Source organism: Eleutherodactylus coqui, chromosome 2, assembly GCF_035609145.1.
Source record: "Eleutherodactylus coqui strain aEleCoq1 chromosome 2, aEleCoq1.hap1, whole genome shotgun sequence".
NCBI lineage: Eukaryota > Metazoa > Chordata > Amphibia > Anura > Eleutherodactylidae > Eleutherodactylus > Eleutherodactylus coqui.
Genome location: NC_089838.1, coordinates 51909018 through 51929178, shown reverse-complemented (window position 1 = coordinate 51929178; position 20161 = coordinate 51909018). Strand labels below are relative to the sequence as shown.

Sequence of the window (20161 nt, the reverse complement as noted above, 5' to 3'; positions counted from 1 at the left end):
ATCGAGCATCAGCCTTAAACGAGTGTGCCTGCTCATCTTTAAATATGAGCCTTCCAGCGAGCCCCTGTGGAGAGCATATTGATGAAAACATTCTGCTTTAACCCCTTGAGTGGCAGTTTTTTATTACCATGTCATGCCTCAGAGGACATTTTAGTATTTATTACCCCTTGAGTGGCACGCCAGGAAAATCTCCGGGGCTTGCTGCACTGACCATGCAGTTAACCCCTTCCCTCCATATGACGTAAGGGTATGTCATGGGAGCGGGGTACTTCCCGCAAAATGATGTACCCTTATGTCATAGGGATAGAGCAAGATCATGACAGATCTCGCGCTATCCGTCAGAGGGAGCCGGCGGTCACTGATAGCCGGCCTCCCGCTGCAACAGCACGCTCCCTCTGTGACTTCAGCCGGCTCTCCCGATGTTATCTATACCATTGCGTCACTATTTTGTAATTTAGTTCCTGAGCCTTAGCCAAAATTGACAGCTTGTAGAACTTGGTGCAGAGCTCTCCAGGGAATTGCCTCCCGAGTGCCTTCTCCCATCTCGTCTCCCATTTCAGGCGACCCTCGCTCATTAATCAACAACCCATACAGCAGAGAAATCACATGGGGCAGGTGGGTCTTGGCGACGCAGAGTCTCTCGAATGGGGTGAGATCTGCTAGTAGCAGCTCTGGAGCTTTGAGAGATCCTTTGTAGTCCCTCACCTGGAAGTACTGCATCCAAGCACCCGGCTTCAGTCTGTGCCTCCCTCCTAAATCGAACAAGGGACGTATACCCCTCGGGCCCATAATGTCTCGGACCCGTGGATAGGGGCTGTTTGGTAGAAAAGTTAAATGTCTTGTAGACCTTGTGGCCGGGATTTCTGGGTTCCCCACTAATGGCGTAGGGGGACCAGAAATCGTTACCACTTGTCTGCCTCTCATGAAGCGGTACCAAGCCTGAAGCAGGCTCAGAGAGAGGGGTGTGGCTCCCAACCCCTCCAGTCCACCCTGCCCGGGATCTAAAAAGAACCCCCTAGATCAAACTGGTTCTGGTCTATCTCCAGCGTCACCCAGGTCCTCTCTGCAGCATGATGTATCATATCTAGTATGCAGCGCCCGATTGCAGCGTTATGATATAGATCGAGATCTGGTAGTCCTGCTCCACTCACAGATTTAGGTCGCATTAGGGTCTTATAGCTTATTCGGAGGAACCATTCCATACGAACCTCACCATGGATTTCTGTAGTTGCCTGAAATATCGTCTGGGGAGGTTGCATGGGACTGTGAAATATGTAAAGGATTCTGGGGAGGATATTGATCTTTAGCTAATTCATCCGAACCAGGAGAGGTGTATCTTAGACCACCCATCCAATTCCGAGCACCCCATCTTTCAAAAAAGTTAATTTTTTCATAAGTTCTGGATGCACCCCAGAGAGTTCTAGAGTTTCCAATTAATTTTAAAAATAGTTCTAGCGAATTAAGCAAAAAAATCAACAAATGTATCTCTGGGGTGCTAACTTCCAAAAATGATATTACTAAATCAGTGAGAACTTTGTAAATATGGGTTCTAGAGTTTTGAGCATTAAGAGTTTTCTTTAGAACTCTTGAGGTGCTACCCAGAACTCTTATAAAATTGCGGTATTTCCCCCCAAATTTTTTACACATAATAACTGAAATTTTTTGATCCGGCATCTAAAAATCAGTGAGAACATTGTAAATATTGGTTCTAGAGCTTCGAGCATTAAGAGTTTTCTTCAGAACTTTTGAGGTGCTACCAAGAAATCTTATAAAATCGCAGGATTTCCCCAAAAAATGTACACATAACTGAAATTTTTCAATCCGGGATCTGAAAATCAGCGAGAACATTGTAAATATGGGTTCTACAGTTTCGAGCATTAAGAGTTTTCTTCAGAACTCTTGAGGTGCTACCAAGAACTCTTATAAAATCGCGGGATTTCCCAAAATTTTTTTTACACATAATAACTGAAATTTTTGAATCATGTGTAAAAAAATTGGGGGGAAATCCCACGATTTTATAAGAGTTCTGGGTAGCACCTCAAGAGTTCTGAAGAAAACTCTTGATGCTCGAAACTCTAGAACCCATATTTACAATGTTCTTGCTGATTTTTAGATGCCGGATCAGAAAAATTTCAGTTATGTATAAATAAATTTTTGGGGAAATCCCGTGATTTTATTAGAGTTCTGGGTATCACCTCAAGAGTTCTGAAGAAATCTCTTAATGCTCGAATCTCTAGAACCCATATTTACAATGTTCTCGCTGTTTTTTAGATGCTGGATCAAAAAATTTCAGTTATTATGTGTAAATAAATTTTTGGGAAATCCCGCGATTTTATAAGAGTTCTGGGTAGCACCTTAAGAGTTCTGAAGAAAACTCTGAATGCTCGAAGCTCTAGAACCCATAGTTACAACGTTCTTGCTGATTTTCAGATGCCAGATCGAAAAATTTCAGTTATGTGTAAATAAATTTTTGAGAAATCCTGCGATTTTATAAGAGTTCTGGGTATCACCTCAAGAGTTCTGAAGAAAACTCTGAATGCTCGAAATTCTAGAACCCATAGTTACAACGTTCTTGCTGATTTTCAGCTGCCAGATCAAAAAATTTCAGTTATGTGTAAACAATTTTGGGGAAATCCCGCGATTTTATAAGAGTTCTGGGTAGCACCTCAAGAGTTCTGAAGAAAACTCTTAATGCTCGAAGCTCTAGAACCAATATTTACAATGTTCTCGCTGATTTTTAGATGCCGGATCAAAAAATTTCAGTTATTATGTGTGAAAAATTTGGGGGGAAATACCGCAATTTTATAAGAGTTCTGGGTAGCACCTCAAGAGTTCTGAAGAAAACTCTTAATGCTCGAAGCTCTTGAACCCATATTTACAACGTTCTTACTGATTTTTAGATGTCAGATCGAAAAATTTCAGTTATGTGTAAAAAAATTTTGGGGGGAAATCCCGCGACTTTATAACAGTTCTGGGTAGCACCTCAAGAGTTCTGAAGAAAACTCTTAATGCTCGAAGTTCTAGAACCAATATTTACAATGTTCTCGCTGATTTTTTAGATGCCGGATCAAAAAATTACAGTTACCGTATTATGTGTAAAATATTTATGGGGAAATCCCACGATTTTATAAGAGTTCTGGGTAGCACCTCAAGAGTTCTGAAAAAAATTCTTAATGCTCGAAGCTGTAGAACCCATATTTACAATGTTCTCGCTGATTTTCAGATGCCGGATCGAAAAGTTTCAGTTATGTGTAGATAAATATTTGGGAAATCCTGCGATTTTGTGAGAGTTCTGGGTAACACCTCAAGAGTTCTGAAGAAAACTCCTAATGCTCGAAGCTCTAGAACCGATAATTACACCGTTCTTGCCGATTTTTAGATGCCGGATCAAAAAATTTCAGTTATTATGTGTAAAAAAATTTGGGGGGAAATCTCACGATTTTATGAGTTCTGGGTAGCACCTTCGAGAGTTCTGAAGAAAACTCTCAATGCTCAAAGCTGTAAAACCCATATTTACAATGTTCTCGCTGATTTTCAGATGCCGGATTGAAAAATTTCAGTTATTACTAGAGATGAGCGAGCGTACTCGGAAAAGCACTACTCGCTCGAGTAATTTGCTTTATCCGAGTATCGCTGTGCTCGTCCCTGAAGATTCGGGTGCCGCTGCGGCTGACAGGTGAGTCGCAGCGGGGAGCAGGGGAGAGCGGGCGGGAGAGAGGGAGAGAAAGATCTCCCCTCCGTTCCTCCCCGCTCTCCCCTGCAGCTCCCCGCTCCGTGCCGGCACCCGAATCTTCAGGGACGAGCACAGCGATACTCGGATAAAGCAAATTACTCGAGCGAGTAGTGCTTTTCCGAGTACGCTCGCTCATCTCTAGTTATTACGTGTAAAAAATTTTGGGGGAAATCCCGCGATTTTATAAGAGTTCTGGGTGGCACTTCAAGAGTTCTGAAGAAAACTCTTAATGCTCGAAGCTCTAGAACCAATATTTACAATGTTCTTGCTGATTTTTAGATGCCGGATCCAAAAATTTCAGTTATGTGTAAAAAAAAATTTGGGGAAATCCCGGGATTTTATAAGAGTTCTGGGTAACACCTCAAGAGTTCTGAAGAAAACTCTTAATGCTCGAAGCTCTAGAACCCATATTTACAATGTTCTTGCTGATTTTCAGATGCCAAATCAAAAAATTTCAGTTATTATGTGTAAATAAATTTTTGGGAAATCCCTCGATTTTATAACAGTTCTGGGTAGCACCTCAAGAGTTCTGAAGAAAACTCTTAATGCTCGAAGTTCTAGAACCAATATTTACAATGTTATCGCTGGTTTTTAGATGCCGGATCAAAAAATTACAGTTATTATGTGTAAAACATTTATGGGGAAATCCTGCGATTTTATAAGAGTTCTGGGTAGCACCTCAACAGTTCTGAAGAAAACTCAATGCTCAAAGCTCTAGAACCCATAGTTACAACGTTCTTGCAGATTTTTAGATGCCGGATCAAAAAATTTCAGTTATGTGTAAAAAAAATTTTTGGGGAAATCCCGCGATTTTATAAGTGTTCTGGGTAGCACCTCAAGAGTTCTGAAGAAAACTCTTAATGCTCGAAGCTCTAGAACCCATATTTACAAAGTTCTCATTGATTTAGTAATATCATTTTTGGAAGTTAGCACTCCAGAGATACATTTGTTGATTTCTTTTTTGCTTAATTCGCTAGAATTATTTTTAAAATTAATTGGAAACTCTAGAAATCTTTGGGGTGCATCCAGAACTTATGAAAAAATTAACTTTTTTGAAAGATGGGGTGCTGACTTCACAGAGGTGTTTTATAGTTTAGTTGGAAGGTCGAAGAGGGGTCAGCTGGTATTTGTATACCCCCAGATATTTTAGAGACTTCTCTCTGCATTGGAAAGGGAAACTCTCTCGTAGTTCATTGACTTCGGGAAGTGGCAGATTAATATTAAGGATTCAGGATTTTTGCGTGTTCATTTTGAAATTACTGAGTTTCCCGTATCTGGATTATTCCAACATTATTCCTGATTAGCTAATCCTAGGGTTCGAGACATAGAGCAATAGGTCGTCCGCAAATATGGATAGTTTGTGATCCCTATCGCGATCCCTCATGCCCTGTATATCAGGGTTGCTTCAAAGGGCATCAGCCAAAGGCTCCATCACCATGATGTATAGAATTGGCAAGAAGGGGCAGCCTTGTCTGATGCCGTTTTTGATCTCAAAGGACTCTGAAAGAAGCCCATTAACTCTGATACGAGCGGAGGGGGATCCGTACGGGGCCATTATCCAGGAAAGGACCCTTGGGCCCAGCCCCACTCCCCTCAACACTGCCTCTAGAAAATTCCAATTCACCCTGTCAAAGGCCTTTTCTGCATCTACAGCAAGCAGTCACAGTGGGATAGTAGACCTTCGAGCCTTGTTGATCAGGGAAGATGTTTTTCTCGTGTTGTCTCGGGCTTTCCCGCCCAGAGCAAACTCGGCTTGGTCTGTGTGAATGAGGTGGGGAATATGATTGTTCAATCTATTAGCCAGGATCTTGGAGAATATTTTGAGGTCGCTGTTGATAAGGGAGATGGGTCTATAGCTACTGCAAGAAAAATGGCCCTTCCCTGGTTTCAAGATCACTACAATGTGAGCCTGTAATGCCTATGGAGGGAAGGGACATCCTCGGGAGACCGCCTTGAACGCAGCTAACATGAGCTCTGCCACCTGTCCGCCGCACTTCTTGTAGAACCTTGGAGTAAACCCGGCAGGTCCGGGGTTTTTTCCTACTTTCAGATCCTTCATAACCTGAGATAGTTCTGAAGGAGTGAGATCACCTTCAAGATCCCTTTGTCATTCGGAACGGTTCTAGTGATATGTTGTTGTAGGTATTGCTGGATGTTGTCTTGTTGAGTGAGAAATTTCGACTCCTCCAGGCGTGGGATGCTATAAAAGCTTAGCATAATATGTCCCAAAAGCCTCTAGTATCTCTCCAGGGGCATGAACAACTTTCCCAGTTAGGGAGTTTATGGAAAAGATATTTGCCTAGGAAACCCAGGGGTGCAGGGCTCTAGCAAGCCACCTCCCGCTTTTGTTGTCGTATTCATAGCACCCCGCCCAGAATCTGCCCCTCAGATGTAAGGTGTTTTGGTCTAAAATAGGAAGTATCTCGTGTCTAATATTAGTAATTTCCATTAACAGTGCGTCTGATCTTTTTGCTTTATTTGCAGTCTCTCTTAGCTCGAGAGTCTGCAGTAGTTGTTTTAGCTTTAGGGACCTTTCTTTCTTGATTCTCGAGCCGTGTAATAAAAAGACCCCCCTCATGGAGCATTTTAGCGCCTCCCATTTAATCGGAGCTGGAGTGGGGTCAGACTCATGGGGCTCAAGGAAGACTGTGATAGTCCTGGACAAGTCGGTCATACCTATCTGGTATCTGAGTAAGTTGTCATTTAGCTTCCAGTTATACCTCCTAAAGTCCTGTCTCCTAGGTCTCAGTTCCCCATACACGGGGGCGTGATCAGTCTATATGAAATTGGCTAATGAGGATTTTGGATTGCCATCTAGGAGTCTATGCTAAACCAAAATGTAGTCAATCCTGCTGTATGAGTTGTGGACCTGCGAGTGGTAACTATAATCCTTGGTTGAGGGTTCTCCGCAGATCAACAAGGTGGAGACTCACCAGAGTTCTTCTAAGCCTGCGAATGGCTGAGTGTGGAACAGAGGAGTGACCAGAAGAGGTATCCAGGTGTGGGTCCAATGCCACGTTGAAGTCTCCTCCGGCAATGATGGTTGTGTTTTCTGAGAACTCTGCCAGTCTCCGGAGAACTCTGGAACCAAAGGAGACCTGTTCCTGGTTGGGGAAGTAGAAGTTAGCCATAGTATACACCTCATCAGACCATTTTAATTTTAGGAAAATGTATTCCCCCCCCCCCCCCCCCCCTCCCACATCCCTCTCGATCACCAGGGCCTGTGGATTTATTGATCTATGGAAAGTGATAGACACCCCACAAACTTTGCGGTTGGGGTGGGAGGCATAGTACCAAAAAGGATAATATCGGTTATGGCAGCTGGGGGTATTTGCAGAGATGAAATGAGTTTCTTGGAAAAGAACCATCATGACACGCTTCTTATGGAACCCATCTAAGATTTTGTTCCTTTTTCCTGGGCTATTGAGGCCTCTAGCATTGTATGAGCTTATTGTTAACGATGCCATTGATTCCCTTTTTTGGGGAATGGATCAATCGCTGCGGATTCCCACGATGGTGGACAGGAGGACAGAAGTCAGAGGAAGGAGATAGAAAGCCAGAGAAGGGGGAGACGGAAAGGAGAAAGTCAGCACATGTATCAATTAGATATTAATGTGGACAAGAGAAAAAGAAAGGAGAAATAAAGCAGTTTTCGCCTTATGATTGGGGCGGGACCCGAGTCCACGGCAGGTCCGCCCCAAAAAGGAAAGAAATCGTGTAGCAGCCAGAGCTACAAGGGTAAGTAACCTTTGTTGATGCAACATCTGGTATTGCTGGCCTAGTTGGAACTGAGACTCAGGGTTTCACCTCACCCCAAACTCCGACTCATGGAAATGAACCCTAGTAAGGGTATATCTGCATCGACAGCATTTCAGGAGGCATCCGCAGACAACCTGGGATAAAATGACATTGTCGGCCCAGGAAGACAGGTAACAGGCAGGTATATCATGAGAGTAGTTAGTCACCCCAAGAGTTAGTGTTTTCCAGCCAATCCGGCCACGTGCCATTCCTCTCTTGGGGGAAGCGGGTCTGGAGCGGCAATTCTCAGTCATTCGATATCATCGGTAGTTCAAACTTGGCCAAGAACTTTGGGAGGTCCCCAAGTCCCCTGAATATTGCTGTGTTGCCGTCTCTGCCAGCCTGCAAATGAAAAAGGTATCCCGAACGATAAGGAATGTTCTTTTCCTTTAAGGCATTTCATATGGGTCTGAGAGCTCTACGGAGCTGGAGGGTTCTTCTCGAGAGGTCCGAGAGTACTAGGAGGGCGTTGCCCCATGTGATGGGGCCACCCTCTCTGATTCTCCTTAGCAAATCCTCCTTTTCTTTAAAAAAGTGTATCCTGCATACGACATCACGGGGCCGGGCAGGGTCTGCGCTTTTGGGACCCAGGGATCTGTGTATACGATCAACTTCTATAGGAATGTCGGCGGGTCTCCCGAGAAGGTCACCGAAGCATTTTTTGGCCCAACGTTCCAGCCGTGCTGGCTCCACTTCTTCGCTCAGGCCCCTAATTTGGATGTTATTCCGTCTGTTACGATTTTCTATATCAAGTGATTGTAGAAAAACGGAGCAGCACCACAGGTCTTCCAAAAGGCTGTTGTTTTTATTTAATCCATAAAAATGGGGCAGCAACGTTTCAACTCGTACAGAGTCTTTTTCAAGAGACTCTGTATGCGTATCTCTATATTATAGAGGTATAATATATATGTACATTATACCTCTATAATATAGCACTTGTATATTATCAGGGTTCATACGCGTCATGGACTTTTCTGATTTTGTCATGGATATTTGTTTCAAGCCCCATTTAGACAGATAGGTTAAAAACGTCCATCGTTAAAAGCAAAACTATCGCTCACTTTTATCGCTGTAACGAATTTTGAGTGATAATCTAACGATAATCGTTGTGTCTAAATGGGCCTTAAGAGTCGAATTGGTGCTTTTCTCACCCGTATCACTGAGAGATTACTTTTTCTTGTATTTAAGTTAATTGACTGCAGTTCATACGCTAAGGGTGGGAGGATGGTTGGGTGATAGACAGAATCAAAGAAGCTGGTTTGTCAAAATATTCCAAGTTGTCTTCTATCTGAGAGTAAAGTCCTGTTAAAATAATTAATTTAATTCTGTTGTAGTGTTGGTCTAGATTCTGTAATGTTTAGGTTAACTACTGGTAGAACAAGAGTTCTCTTAAACATTACAGATTTTTTAAGTGTCCCTCGTAAAACTCTGTTTCAAAATGTATATACCGTGTACTAAATACACAGTATATGACCTTTCATGCCGGAGGCAGTGTTTCATGCCGCTAAAAGCTATGAACTTGACAGTCTATTAACTTTTTATCTGTTGCAGGTGTAATCTCTGTTTGTATCTGATCTGTTGTTTAAAAGAAAATCATTTATTAGATAATAATAATTTCTGAGATTCTTGTGTGTTTTATGCACTGTGGGATCCAGAGCAGGCGTTCGCTTCCGGATCCCGCAGCAAATTCTCACTCGTTTCATTGGGGAACACAGCCAAGACCGTGGGATATAGCTACTGCCACTAGTAGGCGACACTAAGCAAAAAAAAGTGTTAGCTCCTCCTGCTAGCCGACACCAGTTTTAGCTTAGTGTCCGTAGGAGGCAGACGGTCTCACTACAGAGGCAATTTTTTATTCTTTTTTTCCTACAGGGGAATAACAGGGAGGCAAACAGAAAGGAGACTTACCTTTCTGTTGTGGCCCGGTCCCTCAGAAGAAAAGGAGGCACATTCTGGCTTGAGCCAAGATGTGACCCGCCAGCCATAGAGCCCTAACGGTTTTCTTCAGTCTGGCATCCCCTCCCTTGTTAAAGGCAGGCGACTGTGAGGAAGGACTCTGCTGCAGTTGGGCAGCCACCCTACCTCGGAAAAGAAGTGAGTATGCGCGGTTTATTTTGTTTTGCAGTGTTTTGCGTGCCCACCGCTGTGCAGTCTGTTTGCTCCTAGGGACCTGCTGAAGCTGTTTTGTTGGTCGCCTCTGGGAAACAGGTAGTGTTCTTTGGTCGCCCCTGGGCGACAGGTAGTTTTTTGGTCGCGCTCTGGTTCCTGTGTGTTTTTCCCAGCCGAGTCTGACTCCGGTCGGGCCCCTCTCCTGTTGTCCTGGGAATGGCGCTTTCCGGCCGAATAGATGGCACGGCACGCCATCCCTGTCTCCATGTTGGCTGGGTACTGCTTCCATAGGAAAGGGAGCGGTGGCCTGCTCGGATACTCCGGTCGGGACTGCGGCATCCTTCCCGCCTGTCCGGGTCCCCCTGTTGGTGCGCGCTCGGTTGCTGCACTGTCAGGGGAGGCCACTCCTGGCCTTGCACGTCCCCAGGGCCTAACCCTTACTTGTGGCGGGTCCGGCGTTTTTTCTCTCTCCTGGCTGGCGGCGGATGGGCATAGGTGGTGGCGGTGCCGCCCGCCTGCTCGGGTCCCCCATGTTAGTGTGCGGTTGGTCCGGCCACACCAGGAGAAGGCCAGGCCTTGCGTTTCACTGAGGCCTATGCCCAACTGGTGTACAGGGCATTAGGACGCTGCCATACGGAGAGCAGAAGCCTTCCATGATCCGCATCCACGCACCCTCAAGGGACAAGTCTGGGCGTTGACCATTCTTTTGCAGCGACCTCTGGTATCGAGGTCGGCAGTGCGTACCTTCCGACAGGGAGTCGCGCATGCTGCTCCTCTGTTCCTTTCTCTGGTACCACCTTGGTACCTGAACATTGTGCTGGGACGCCTTGCAGGCTCATCCGGTCGAGCCCCTGAGGAAGGTACCAGCACGGCAATTAACCTGGAAGGTTGCCCTCCTAGTAGTGGTAACCTCCATCCGTCGGGTGTCCGAGTTAGCAGCGTTGTCGGCAAAGCCACCGTTCACAATGTTCCACCAAGATAAGGTGTCATTGCGTCCAGTCTCATCTTTCCTACCCAAGGTGGTATCGGCCTTCCATCTCAATGAAGACATAGTTTTGCTGACATTCTGCCCTTTTGCGGTTCACCCGAGAGAATGGGTGCTGCACGAACTAGATTTGGTGCGCGCTCTACGGGTTTACCTGGAGCAGACCGTATCGTTCCGACGCTCTGACTCCTCATTTGTGATTCCTGATGGTCCGAGACGAGGTCTTGCGACCTCCAGGGTGGTCATCTCTCGCTGGATCTGTTCGGCGGTGGTGGAGGCCTACCACACCAAAGACAGGAGCCCCCCTTATAGGGTGACAGCACACTCTGCTAGAGCAGTGGGTGCTTCATGGGCGCTACGCAATGGTGCTTCCGCTACACAAGTGTGCAGGGCAGCTACTTGGACGTCTCTGCACACTTTTTTTTTCAAAGTCCAATCGACTGCATACCTTTACCTCAGCGGATGCCCTGTGATAGGCATGATGATTAGTCAGTATAAAATGTCTATTGATTTGTATAAACCAAATGTATTATGCTATTGTAATGACTTTTAACTTAGTGGAGGGTAATGGCCACACAATCTCATCATGGTATTTGCTAGACAATGGGATGGTGAAGGATGTGTGGTGTAATGTTAGCTGAGTACATAAAGTTGCACAACCAGCCTCTAAGAGTTAAAGGTCATAGTGTTATATGTATACTTGTCCAATACTGAGTGTTTTCCTAGCCCTCTTCCACCCCCCCACACTGAAATTAGTTAAACAATGAGTTGACACGCACACAGAAATGCCTTCAGCTAGGACAAAGTCCACGCTACATCAAGACTTGAGGAAGGGTGGGCAGAGAGGTGGGAGATTCTATATGATCCGACAAATGAGAATCTTATATGTTACTGATGTAATCTGTTGCACGCCCATTAAAGGGCAGGTGTTATGTCTTGCAATAAAAGGGGCTGTCTGGGTGTTTCTGCCCAGAGCCATTTTGGATATGAGACTGATAGCTTGTGTCTGATCTGGTCGATGATGTGTGCACACTATACAATTTGGAAGCTACAAAATACCCCGAAACCTGCTGGAGAAAACCATATTCCAGTTCAGCCCCTTTCAGTCGAAGAGTCTTACAGACGGCTTTAAACTGACTGCATGCATCCTTAATTTATCCCGCCCCCGAGGGACTGCTTATGGAATGTCATGTGGTCTTGGCTGTGTCCCTCAATGACACGGGCAAGAAAAAAGGACTTTTGACTCACCGTAAAATCTCTTTCTTGTTTATTCGGGGACACAGCACCCACCCAGGTTGTGGTAGGATGCCACATGTAAGGTCCTGTTGAAAGCTTGGTTGTTGCAAGTTGCACAAGGTGCTGTGTTGAATACAGTTGTAATGGCTGTGTCATGTTATTGATTATCGTTTTTCTGCATAACCTGCATAGCTGCTGCTACTGCTGGCATACAAACTGATTAGCCTGGTGTCGGTAGAAAGGGGTATAGCTAGCAGAAGAAGCTAACTTTTTTTTACTTAGTATCGTCTCCTAGTGGCAGTAGCTATACCCCACGGTCTTGGCTGTGTTCCCCCAATGAATGGGACAAGTGAAGTTTCTTGGTAAGTCTAAAATCCTCTTTTTCCCTGGCGTCATCATGACGGCATACTCTGACCTTGTAGGGACAGGAAGCAAGAGACTTAAAAGGCTCCTCCTGCCTCCCATTCTCCAGTGCTTCCTGTCCCTACAGGGACATGCAAGAGGGCTCCCTCCAGGGAGCCGAACGAAAACAGCGCTCCCCTTTGAGGACTCGTCACATCCTAAGGATCCGATGGACAATAAGGTAGATGTCCTAATGAAGCGGGTATGGCAGACGGCGACTTATACCCTGGAATCAAATATCGCCGCTACATCTGTCGCAAGGTCGATGGTTCTCTGGCTGAGCGAGCTCGACAATCAGGTCAAGCAGAGAGCACCCAGGGAACAGATACAGGAGTGCATACCCCTACTGAAGCTGGCCACAGGCTTCCTGGCAGATGCGTCCGCGGAGTCAATGAGACTAGCGGCCAGGAACGAAGCTTTGTCCAACATGGCCAGGCGGGCAATCTGGCTGAAAAACTGGAAGGGAGATGCCGCGTCCAAAAGCAAACTATGCAACATTCCCTTTCAAGGCCGGTACGTTTTCGGCGCGGACTTGGAAGAGATTCCCAAGAAAGCCACCGATAGGACCCATGGGTTTCCAGATCAGCCAAGATCCGGGTTACCCCCCAGACGACAACCATCCTTCAGACCCTACCGGGCCAAAGGGAAGCCGGGTCGCTGGTCCTACCCCAAGGGCGGCAGGGGTAAGACAAGAGAAGTCACTTCCCCCGTAGATGAGTCCCAGGTGGGGGGTAGACTTCTAAAGTTCGGTCAGGAGTGGCAGCGCATTACGAATAACCCATGGGCGCTCCAGCTTCTATCTCAGGGGTACAGGATAGAGTTTTTTGTTCGGCCCCCGAACAAATTTTTGGTCACCCCTACGCGATCCCCCGCTCTCCAGGACATCTTCAGAAGGGAGATCGCTAACCTCCTACATATGGGGGCCATAGTTCAGGTCCCCACAATAGAGCAGGGATTAGGCTACTATGCCCCCCTCTTCCTCATCAAAAAACCGAGTAGCGCCCACCGGATGATTCTTAACCTAAAGGGCCTGAACAGGCACATCATTTACAAAAAATTTAAAATAGAAACCATCAGATCGGCAGTAAACCTAGTAAGAGGACTACATGTGCACGGTGGACCTAAAGGATGCGTACTACCACGTTCCGATCCTACCAGAACACCATAAATATCTGCGGTTCGCGATCGAGATAGAAAGCCGCCTATTTCAGTTTCAGTGCCTACCGTTCGGCATATCCTCAGCTCTTTTCAAAGATTGTGGCAGAGATGGTCGCGCACCTGCAGGCATCGGGTGTTAATATTATTCCATACCTGGATGACTTCCTACTAATAGGACCTTAACCCAAGGCCCTTAAGGAAGATACAGCATGGGCCATCACCTTATTTCAGAGGCTAGGCTGGGTCATAAATTTTCAGAAGTCCAGCCTCCTTCCCGAAACCCGCAAGATATTCCTGGGGGTCTGGATAGATTCAGAATCACAGACCCTATCCTTGCCACCACCTAGGAGGGAGAGCCTCAAGCAGGCAATCCATAAATACAGACAAAAGAGACAAATAACGGTAAGAGACGGAATGAGACTCCTAGGACTCATGACATCATGCATTCAGATCATTCCTTGGGCCCAGACGCATTCCAGAATACTTCAGAAGGCTGTCCTGGGCTATTGGGACGGAGCAACGACTTCCTTAGATACCAGAATGCCCCTATCACTAGCGGTCACCCGCTCCCTTCACTGGTGGCAGTTATCCCATAATTTAAACGCGGAATCCCCGTGGGTGGCGGAACCCTTTATTTCCGTAGTTACCGATGCGAGCCAACTTGGCTGGGGAGCACAAATAGAACACTGCCTGTTGCAAGGGGAATGGGGCCCAAGGATTAGAACCCAGTCCTCAGATTTCAGGGAACTAAGGGCCATCTGGGAAGCACTCCACAGGGCACAGGATACCCTACGGGGCAAGCACATAAAAATCTTCTCAGATAACGTGACTGCAGTCTCCCTTATTCGCCACCAGGGAGGCACCAGGAATTTCCAACTACTGAAGTTGACAGCCCGGATTTTCCGAAGCCACGGTCCGGTCTCTGACAGCAGTCCACCTCAAGGGGTCCCAGAATACAACAGCCGACTATCTCAACAGAAGACACCTGGACCCAGGAGAATGGTCCTTGAACCAGGAAGTGTTCCAGCACATTATAGAAGCTTGGGGCAGACCGCAAGCGGATCTCTTTGCGAGCGGTCTAAATACAAAATGCCCCGCTTATTTCTCCGTGGGGATGGACACCTTTTCCCAGAACTGGGACTTCGGGCTGGCCTACGCCTTCTCTCCCATACCCCTTATACCAAGGGTCCTACAGAAGATCTGGCAAAGTCACACAACCATCATACTGGTCGCCCCGTACTGGGAAACGCGAGCATGGTTCCCCCTGCTCCTAGACCTGGCCATCGCGGATCCAATCCGGCTTCCAGCCAGAGAGGACCTCCTATCGCAGGGCCCAGTACTGTGCCCCAACGTGCAGCGGCTGCACCTGACAGCTTGGATGTTGAGGAGCAGATACTGCTGAGACAAGGTCTGTCCGCCAGAGTCATATCAACTCTGCGCCAGTGCCGCAAACCCGTGACATCCGCTATCTATAATAAGATATGGAAGAGGTTCTCTTCCTGGAGGGGGTCAGAAGTCTCCAACCTTGACACCTTGGTGGCAGAGATTTTGGACTTTCTCCAGGAGGGCCTGGATAAAAACTTAAGGCCAGGGACCCTTAAGGTGCAGGTATTGGCCTTCTCGGACATTCTGGACCAACCACTGGCCGAACATAGGCTAATTCGTAGATTCATGAAGGCAGCAGAGAGGATGAGACCAGTATGTCGTAGTACAGTACCCCCATGGGACTTAAACTTGGTACTCCAAAGCCTCTGTAGGTCCCCCTTTGAGCCTATCGACCAGATATCAATAAAAATGCTTACCCTGAAAACCATATTTTTAGTCGCGATCACGACAGACGGGTTAGTGAGATCCAGGCCCTTTCATGTAAGACACCGTACTTGCTAATTCTGGAGGATAGAATCATTCTAAAGATGGATCCCTTCTTCTTGCCTAAAGTAGCCTCGAAGTTCCATACGCAGCAGGAAATCATCCTTCCATCATTCTGTCAGGACCCCAAAAACGATAGAGAGAGAGAGTACCACAGCTTGGACGTAAAAAGGGCCATCCTGTGTTATTTAGAACAGACATCCTCCTTCAGAAATACTGATCATCTTTGTTCAATTTCAGGGGCCGGGCAGAGGAAGAGCGGCTTCTAGGAGGTCCATTAGCCGCTGGATAAAAACTACAATCCAGCAGGCCTACTCTTCCAGCGACAGACAAATCCCGGAAGGACTTAAGGCCCATTCAACCAGAGCAGTATCCTGCTCCTGGGCCGAGAGGGCCATGGCTACGCCGGATCAAATATGCAGGGCGGCCACATGGTCCAACCTACATACATTTACCAAACATTACAGGTTGAATACTGACCTCTCCTCGGACCTGTCGTTCGGGAGGAAGGTCTTGCGCACGATAGTCCCCCCCTAAGAAGTAATCTGGTATAACTCCAGAATGCCGTCATGATGACGCAGGGGAAAAGGAGTGAATTTCTTACCGAAAATTCCTTTTTTCCGAGTCATCATGACGGCACGTTATTTCCCCCCCCCCCCCCCCCCCCAAAAAAAACAACAAAAAACAAAAACGCATATATGGGCAGGTATAGACATATATGGACACCCAGAGACTTTCGTTTATATTGTACATGCGAATTTATGGCATGAATAATTTTTGTTCGGGTAAGAGACCCCTCTAATCTGTGTTTGAGACTAACTATTTCCTTTTTGTTTTGGAGCAAATAAAAATTCTTTCCTGATAAATCGAGACAAGTCCATGTAAGTAATTTGGAAGACACTGGAGAATGGGAGGCAGGAGGAACCTTTTAAGTCCCTTGCTTCCTGTCCCTACAAGGTCAGAGGGCAACCTCCAGTATGCCGTCATGATGACTCGGAAAAAAGGAATTTTTGCTAAGAAATTCACTCCTTTTGTGCCCATGAGCAAAAATCAACTGCGATTTTCTGCTCGCGGGGGAAAATCGCAGTATGTCTATTCTAGTGCAGGCCCCGCACAGGCAGCTTCCATTGCAGTCAATGGAAACTGTTCGTTTCGCGGCGATTCCAAAATGTCAATTTCAAAATCGCTGCGATTCCGGGTCATTGCGTCTTCCCCTGCACTGCGCATGTGCGGCAGCGTGCCAGCTGGAATACCCTCAGTGCATCAGAACAGGCATGTGGGTGGAGTCACAGGCCGGCACAAGGTTAGATTTCGTTGTGAAATCTCCATTCGGAATCTCCCATACGGTTTTCCCCCCTCCCCGCGTGAGATCGCAGGGAGCCGTACGGGTGTCATGGCAGCCGGGGTCCTTCTGAAAGGCCCCAGGGCTGCCTTAGCAGACTGCCTATCAAGCCGTCCCCGTGGGGTGGCTTGATAGACTGCCTATCCGATTGCAGTATGACGTAATGCTATGGCATTACATCATACTGCAGGAGCGATCAAAGTATCGCATGTTGTGGTCCCCCAGGAGGACTAAAAGAAAAAAGTTAAAATAAGATCAATAAAGTGTTATTAATTGTAAAAAAAAAAAAAAAAAGGAATAAAAGTTTAAATCGCCCCCCTTTTATTATCTATAATAAGTCATAATACAAAAATATATGTTTGGTATTGCTGCGTCCGTAAAAGTCCAGTCTATGAAAGTAGTACATTATTTATCCCGCACGGTGAACGTCGTCCGAAAAAGAAAATAAAGAATGTCAAAAATGTACTTTTTCAGTCGCCCTGTCTCCCAGAAAAAATGGAATAAAAAGTGATCAAAAAGTCATATGTATTCAAAAATGGTACCAACATAAACTACAGACGTCCCGCCAAAAATGAGCCCTTGCTCAACTACGTTGACCCTTCACAGTTTAGACATAGTTTAAAATAACTTCTTTTTATTGAATAACTTGTATTAAAAAACATAAAACAAAAAATAGGGCACTACAGATAACCCTCTAGGTTTGTCAGTATATTGACCTTAATCAAGAGGGAAACGACTGTAGCCACTCTCTTAATTTTTCATACCCTTCTAGTGTCTAAAGAGGGGCCATGTATTTCTACAATAGTGCGGTAGCTGTCGTTACTTCGTGAAACTAGGATTGTGGTGGGAGCAAATTTATTTCTAGTTACGCATTTCTTCCCAGATTTTTATTCCTATGATAGAGGTTTGATCAAGACTTAGATTAAGTACAGGTATCACAACAGATAGTCTTGTATCTTTTCCAGTATCAGAGGATGGAAGGTTTGCGAATCTACGTTGACAGAAAAATAAAAAAGTTATTGCGCGCAGAAGATGGCGGCAGAAAATAATTTTTAAAAATTAAATGTCTTTGAAAAAAAAAGTAGTACAGCAAAAAAAACCTACAAGTTTGGTATCGTAGTAATCGTACTGACCCATAGAATAAAGTTATGTCATTTTTGTTGCAGTTTGTGCGCCATAGAAACAAGACGCACTGAAAGATGGCGGAATGTAGTTTTTTTAAGTTCATTTTACATACATTTTTTTTAAAGTATTTCAGTACATCATATGGTACAGTAAATGGCACCATTGAAAAATAGAACTCATCCCTCAAAAAACAAGCCCTCATACAGCAGCGTCTATGGATAAATAAAGGAGTTACGTTTTTTTAAAAGGGGGGAGGAAAAAACTAAAATTGAAAATAAATAAATAAAAGGGCCGCGTCATTAAGGGGTAACACTATAGGCCAAAGGAATAAAAAAAATGGTTTGTGATAAACATAAGTAAAGTAAGGCTGGGTTCACACAAGGCAGATTTGCCGCGGTTTTTCCATTGCGGATTTGCCGCAGAAGAACTGCTTCTGTGGCAAAACCGCTTCAAAGGTTAATTTGGGCTTGCGGATTTTGCTGCGGATTTTCGCTTTTTTCCGCAGCGCTTTTTTACTTTTTGTCGGGTATTTGGTGCGGTTTTGGCTGCGTCCATAAAGTCTATGGACATAAAAGGGCTGCGGAAAAGACCAAAGAATGAACATGCATCTTTTAAAACCGTGACGCAGTTGCATTTCCGCACTGCAGCTGTGCGGAAAAAATCCGCCCTGTGAGAACAGCTTTTTGGCAAATCTCATTTGTGCTGCATTGCACTGCAAACGCAACGGTTTTGCCGCAGTGCGGATATGCAGCGGCAATCCGCAGCAAAACCGCTGCAAATCTGCCCTGTGTGAACCCAGTCTAAGGGCGCCCACCCACTGGCGATTTGCGTTTCTCTGCGTTTTGCGTTTTTTCTCAAGTGCAATTAGAATTGAATGTACTCCCACCCACTGGCGTTTTGCGTTGCGTTGCGTGGCGTTTTTTAACATAGGAACTGTCAGTTGCATATGTGTCCTTATTTTTCTCCTAATGCACCCATGAAAGTCAATGGAAATTAATGGAAACGCCGCGAAAACGCGGCAAAAAACGCGGGGAAAACGCGGCGTTTTTAACGCACGGAAATCGCAAACGCCAGTGGGTGGGCGCCCTAACACAGGAATCTCAATCACAGTCTTAAAAATACAAAACATATTTTAGATTTTAAAGTGCATTGAAGTTTGGTTTTCAACCGGCCTCTCATGGTTGGGGACTTTATATTAAAAAAAAAAAGATTTAACTGGAAATAGCTTGACTTAGCAGAGAATCGGACTATGTAGCGCTCTTTTGCTGGGATTTCTTTGGGGGCTTAAAGTATAAGCCCTGGCTGCATCAAACAAAAGCTCCAGCAGACTTGCTTGTAGTTTTCTGTTAGCGCTCCATGGTTTGGCGGTTCAAAATCCCCACCTCCAGGAAGCGCTGGCTGTGATTGGTTCTCGAGCGCCGCAGCTCAGCCAATCGCTGCAGCACTTGATGAACCAATCACAGCCATTCAATGCCATGGCTGTGCTTTGCTCATGGAGCACTGCAGTGATTGGCTAAGCCACGGCGCTCGAGAACCAATCACAGCCAGCCAGCGCATCCTGGAGGTGGGGATTTTGACCTCCAAACCATGAAGCGCTAACAGAAAACTACAGGCAAGTCTGCTAGAGCTGCCGAGGAAACGCATGGTGGAGCTGACAGCGCCTTTTAGGTGATGTATTGTTTTTTGGGGGGATTTTAATGCAGCTTGAGCTTATTTTAGGGCTTTTACAGTAGGATTTACAACACAGAGGAAAGGTCCAAAAGGAAACATGGGCTACAAAACATAGCAAATCACGGCTGTATAGAGCCTGCCGCGATTTTGTATTCTCGCAATATAGCAGTCTACAAAACATCACTAATGTGAAAGAACCCATTGGAAAGCATTGGCTTCACATACATGCGAATTGTAGCAGTCATAGAGCGAAAAAGTTGTGCGATTTTGTTGCCCATGTGAAATCGGCCTAAACCTTTGATCTCATGTATTTCAAGTTCCATGAGTGTCATTGAAAATCAAGATTTTGTCATGGAAAAATATTTTTTAAAACCTATATAAACCCTTATTATACCTCTATATAATACAGCAGGTGTACATAATACCTCTATATGATATCATATATTTATGTATTTATAATGCCCTTATGAGTGATTCCGCTGGACGCTGCAGTCCTCTGATCATTACTGTTTTGCCCTCTTTTCATATTTCTTTATCCTGGTTCATAGTTAGAACTTTTTCTCGTTTGTGCCGTAATTATAGTTGTTGGTGATCTCTGTTTTCAGCTAGAGAGTGACTATGTCTGCGAGTCCATCAGGAGGCATGGTGAAACCAGGGGAAAGGGGACCTAGCGGCAGTGGACCTCCAGGTTTCGGACAGGTAGGAAGACGTTCCTTTTTCAAATCTGATATTG

General features: G+C 45.6%; 1 protein-coding gene across 7 annotated transcripts in view; it reads left to right on the top strand.

Annotated features, from left to right (window-relative positions):
* The window catches only part of RAD52 (RAD52 homolog, DNA repair protein), a 68279-nt gene that overhangs the window by 5784 nt on the left and 42334 nt on the right, over nucleotides 1-20161 (top strand). For all 7 annotated transcript variants that reach the window (XM_066590939.1, XM_066590938.1, XM_066590937.1 and 4 more), the window contains exon 2: nucleotides 20034-20127. In XM_066590939.1, coding sequence (XP_066447036.1) covers nucleotides 20047-20127 — 81 coding nt within the window. In that variant the 5' untranslated portion in view covers nucleotides 20034-20046. The remainder of the gene's footprint in view (nucleotides 1-20033; nucleotides 20128-20161) is intronic.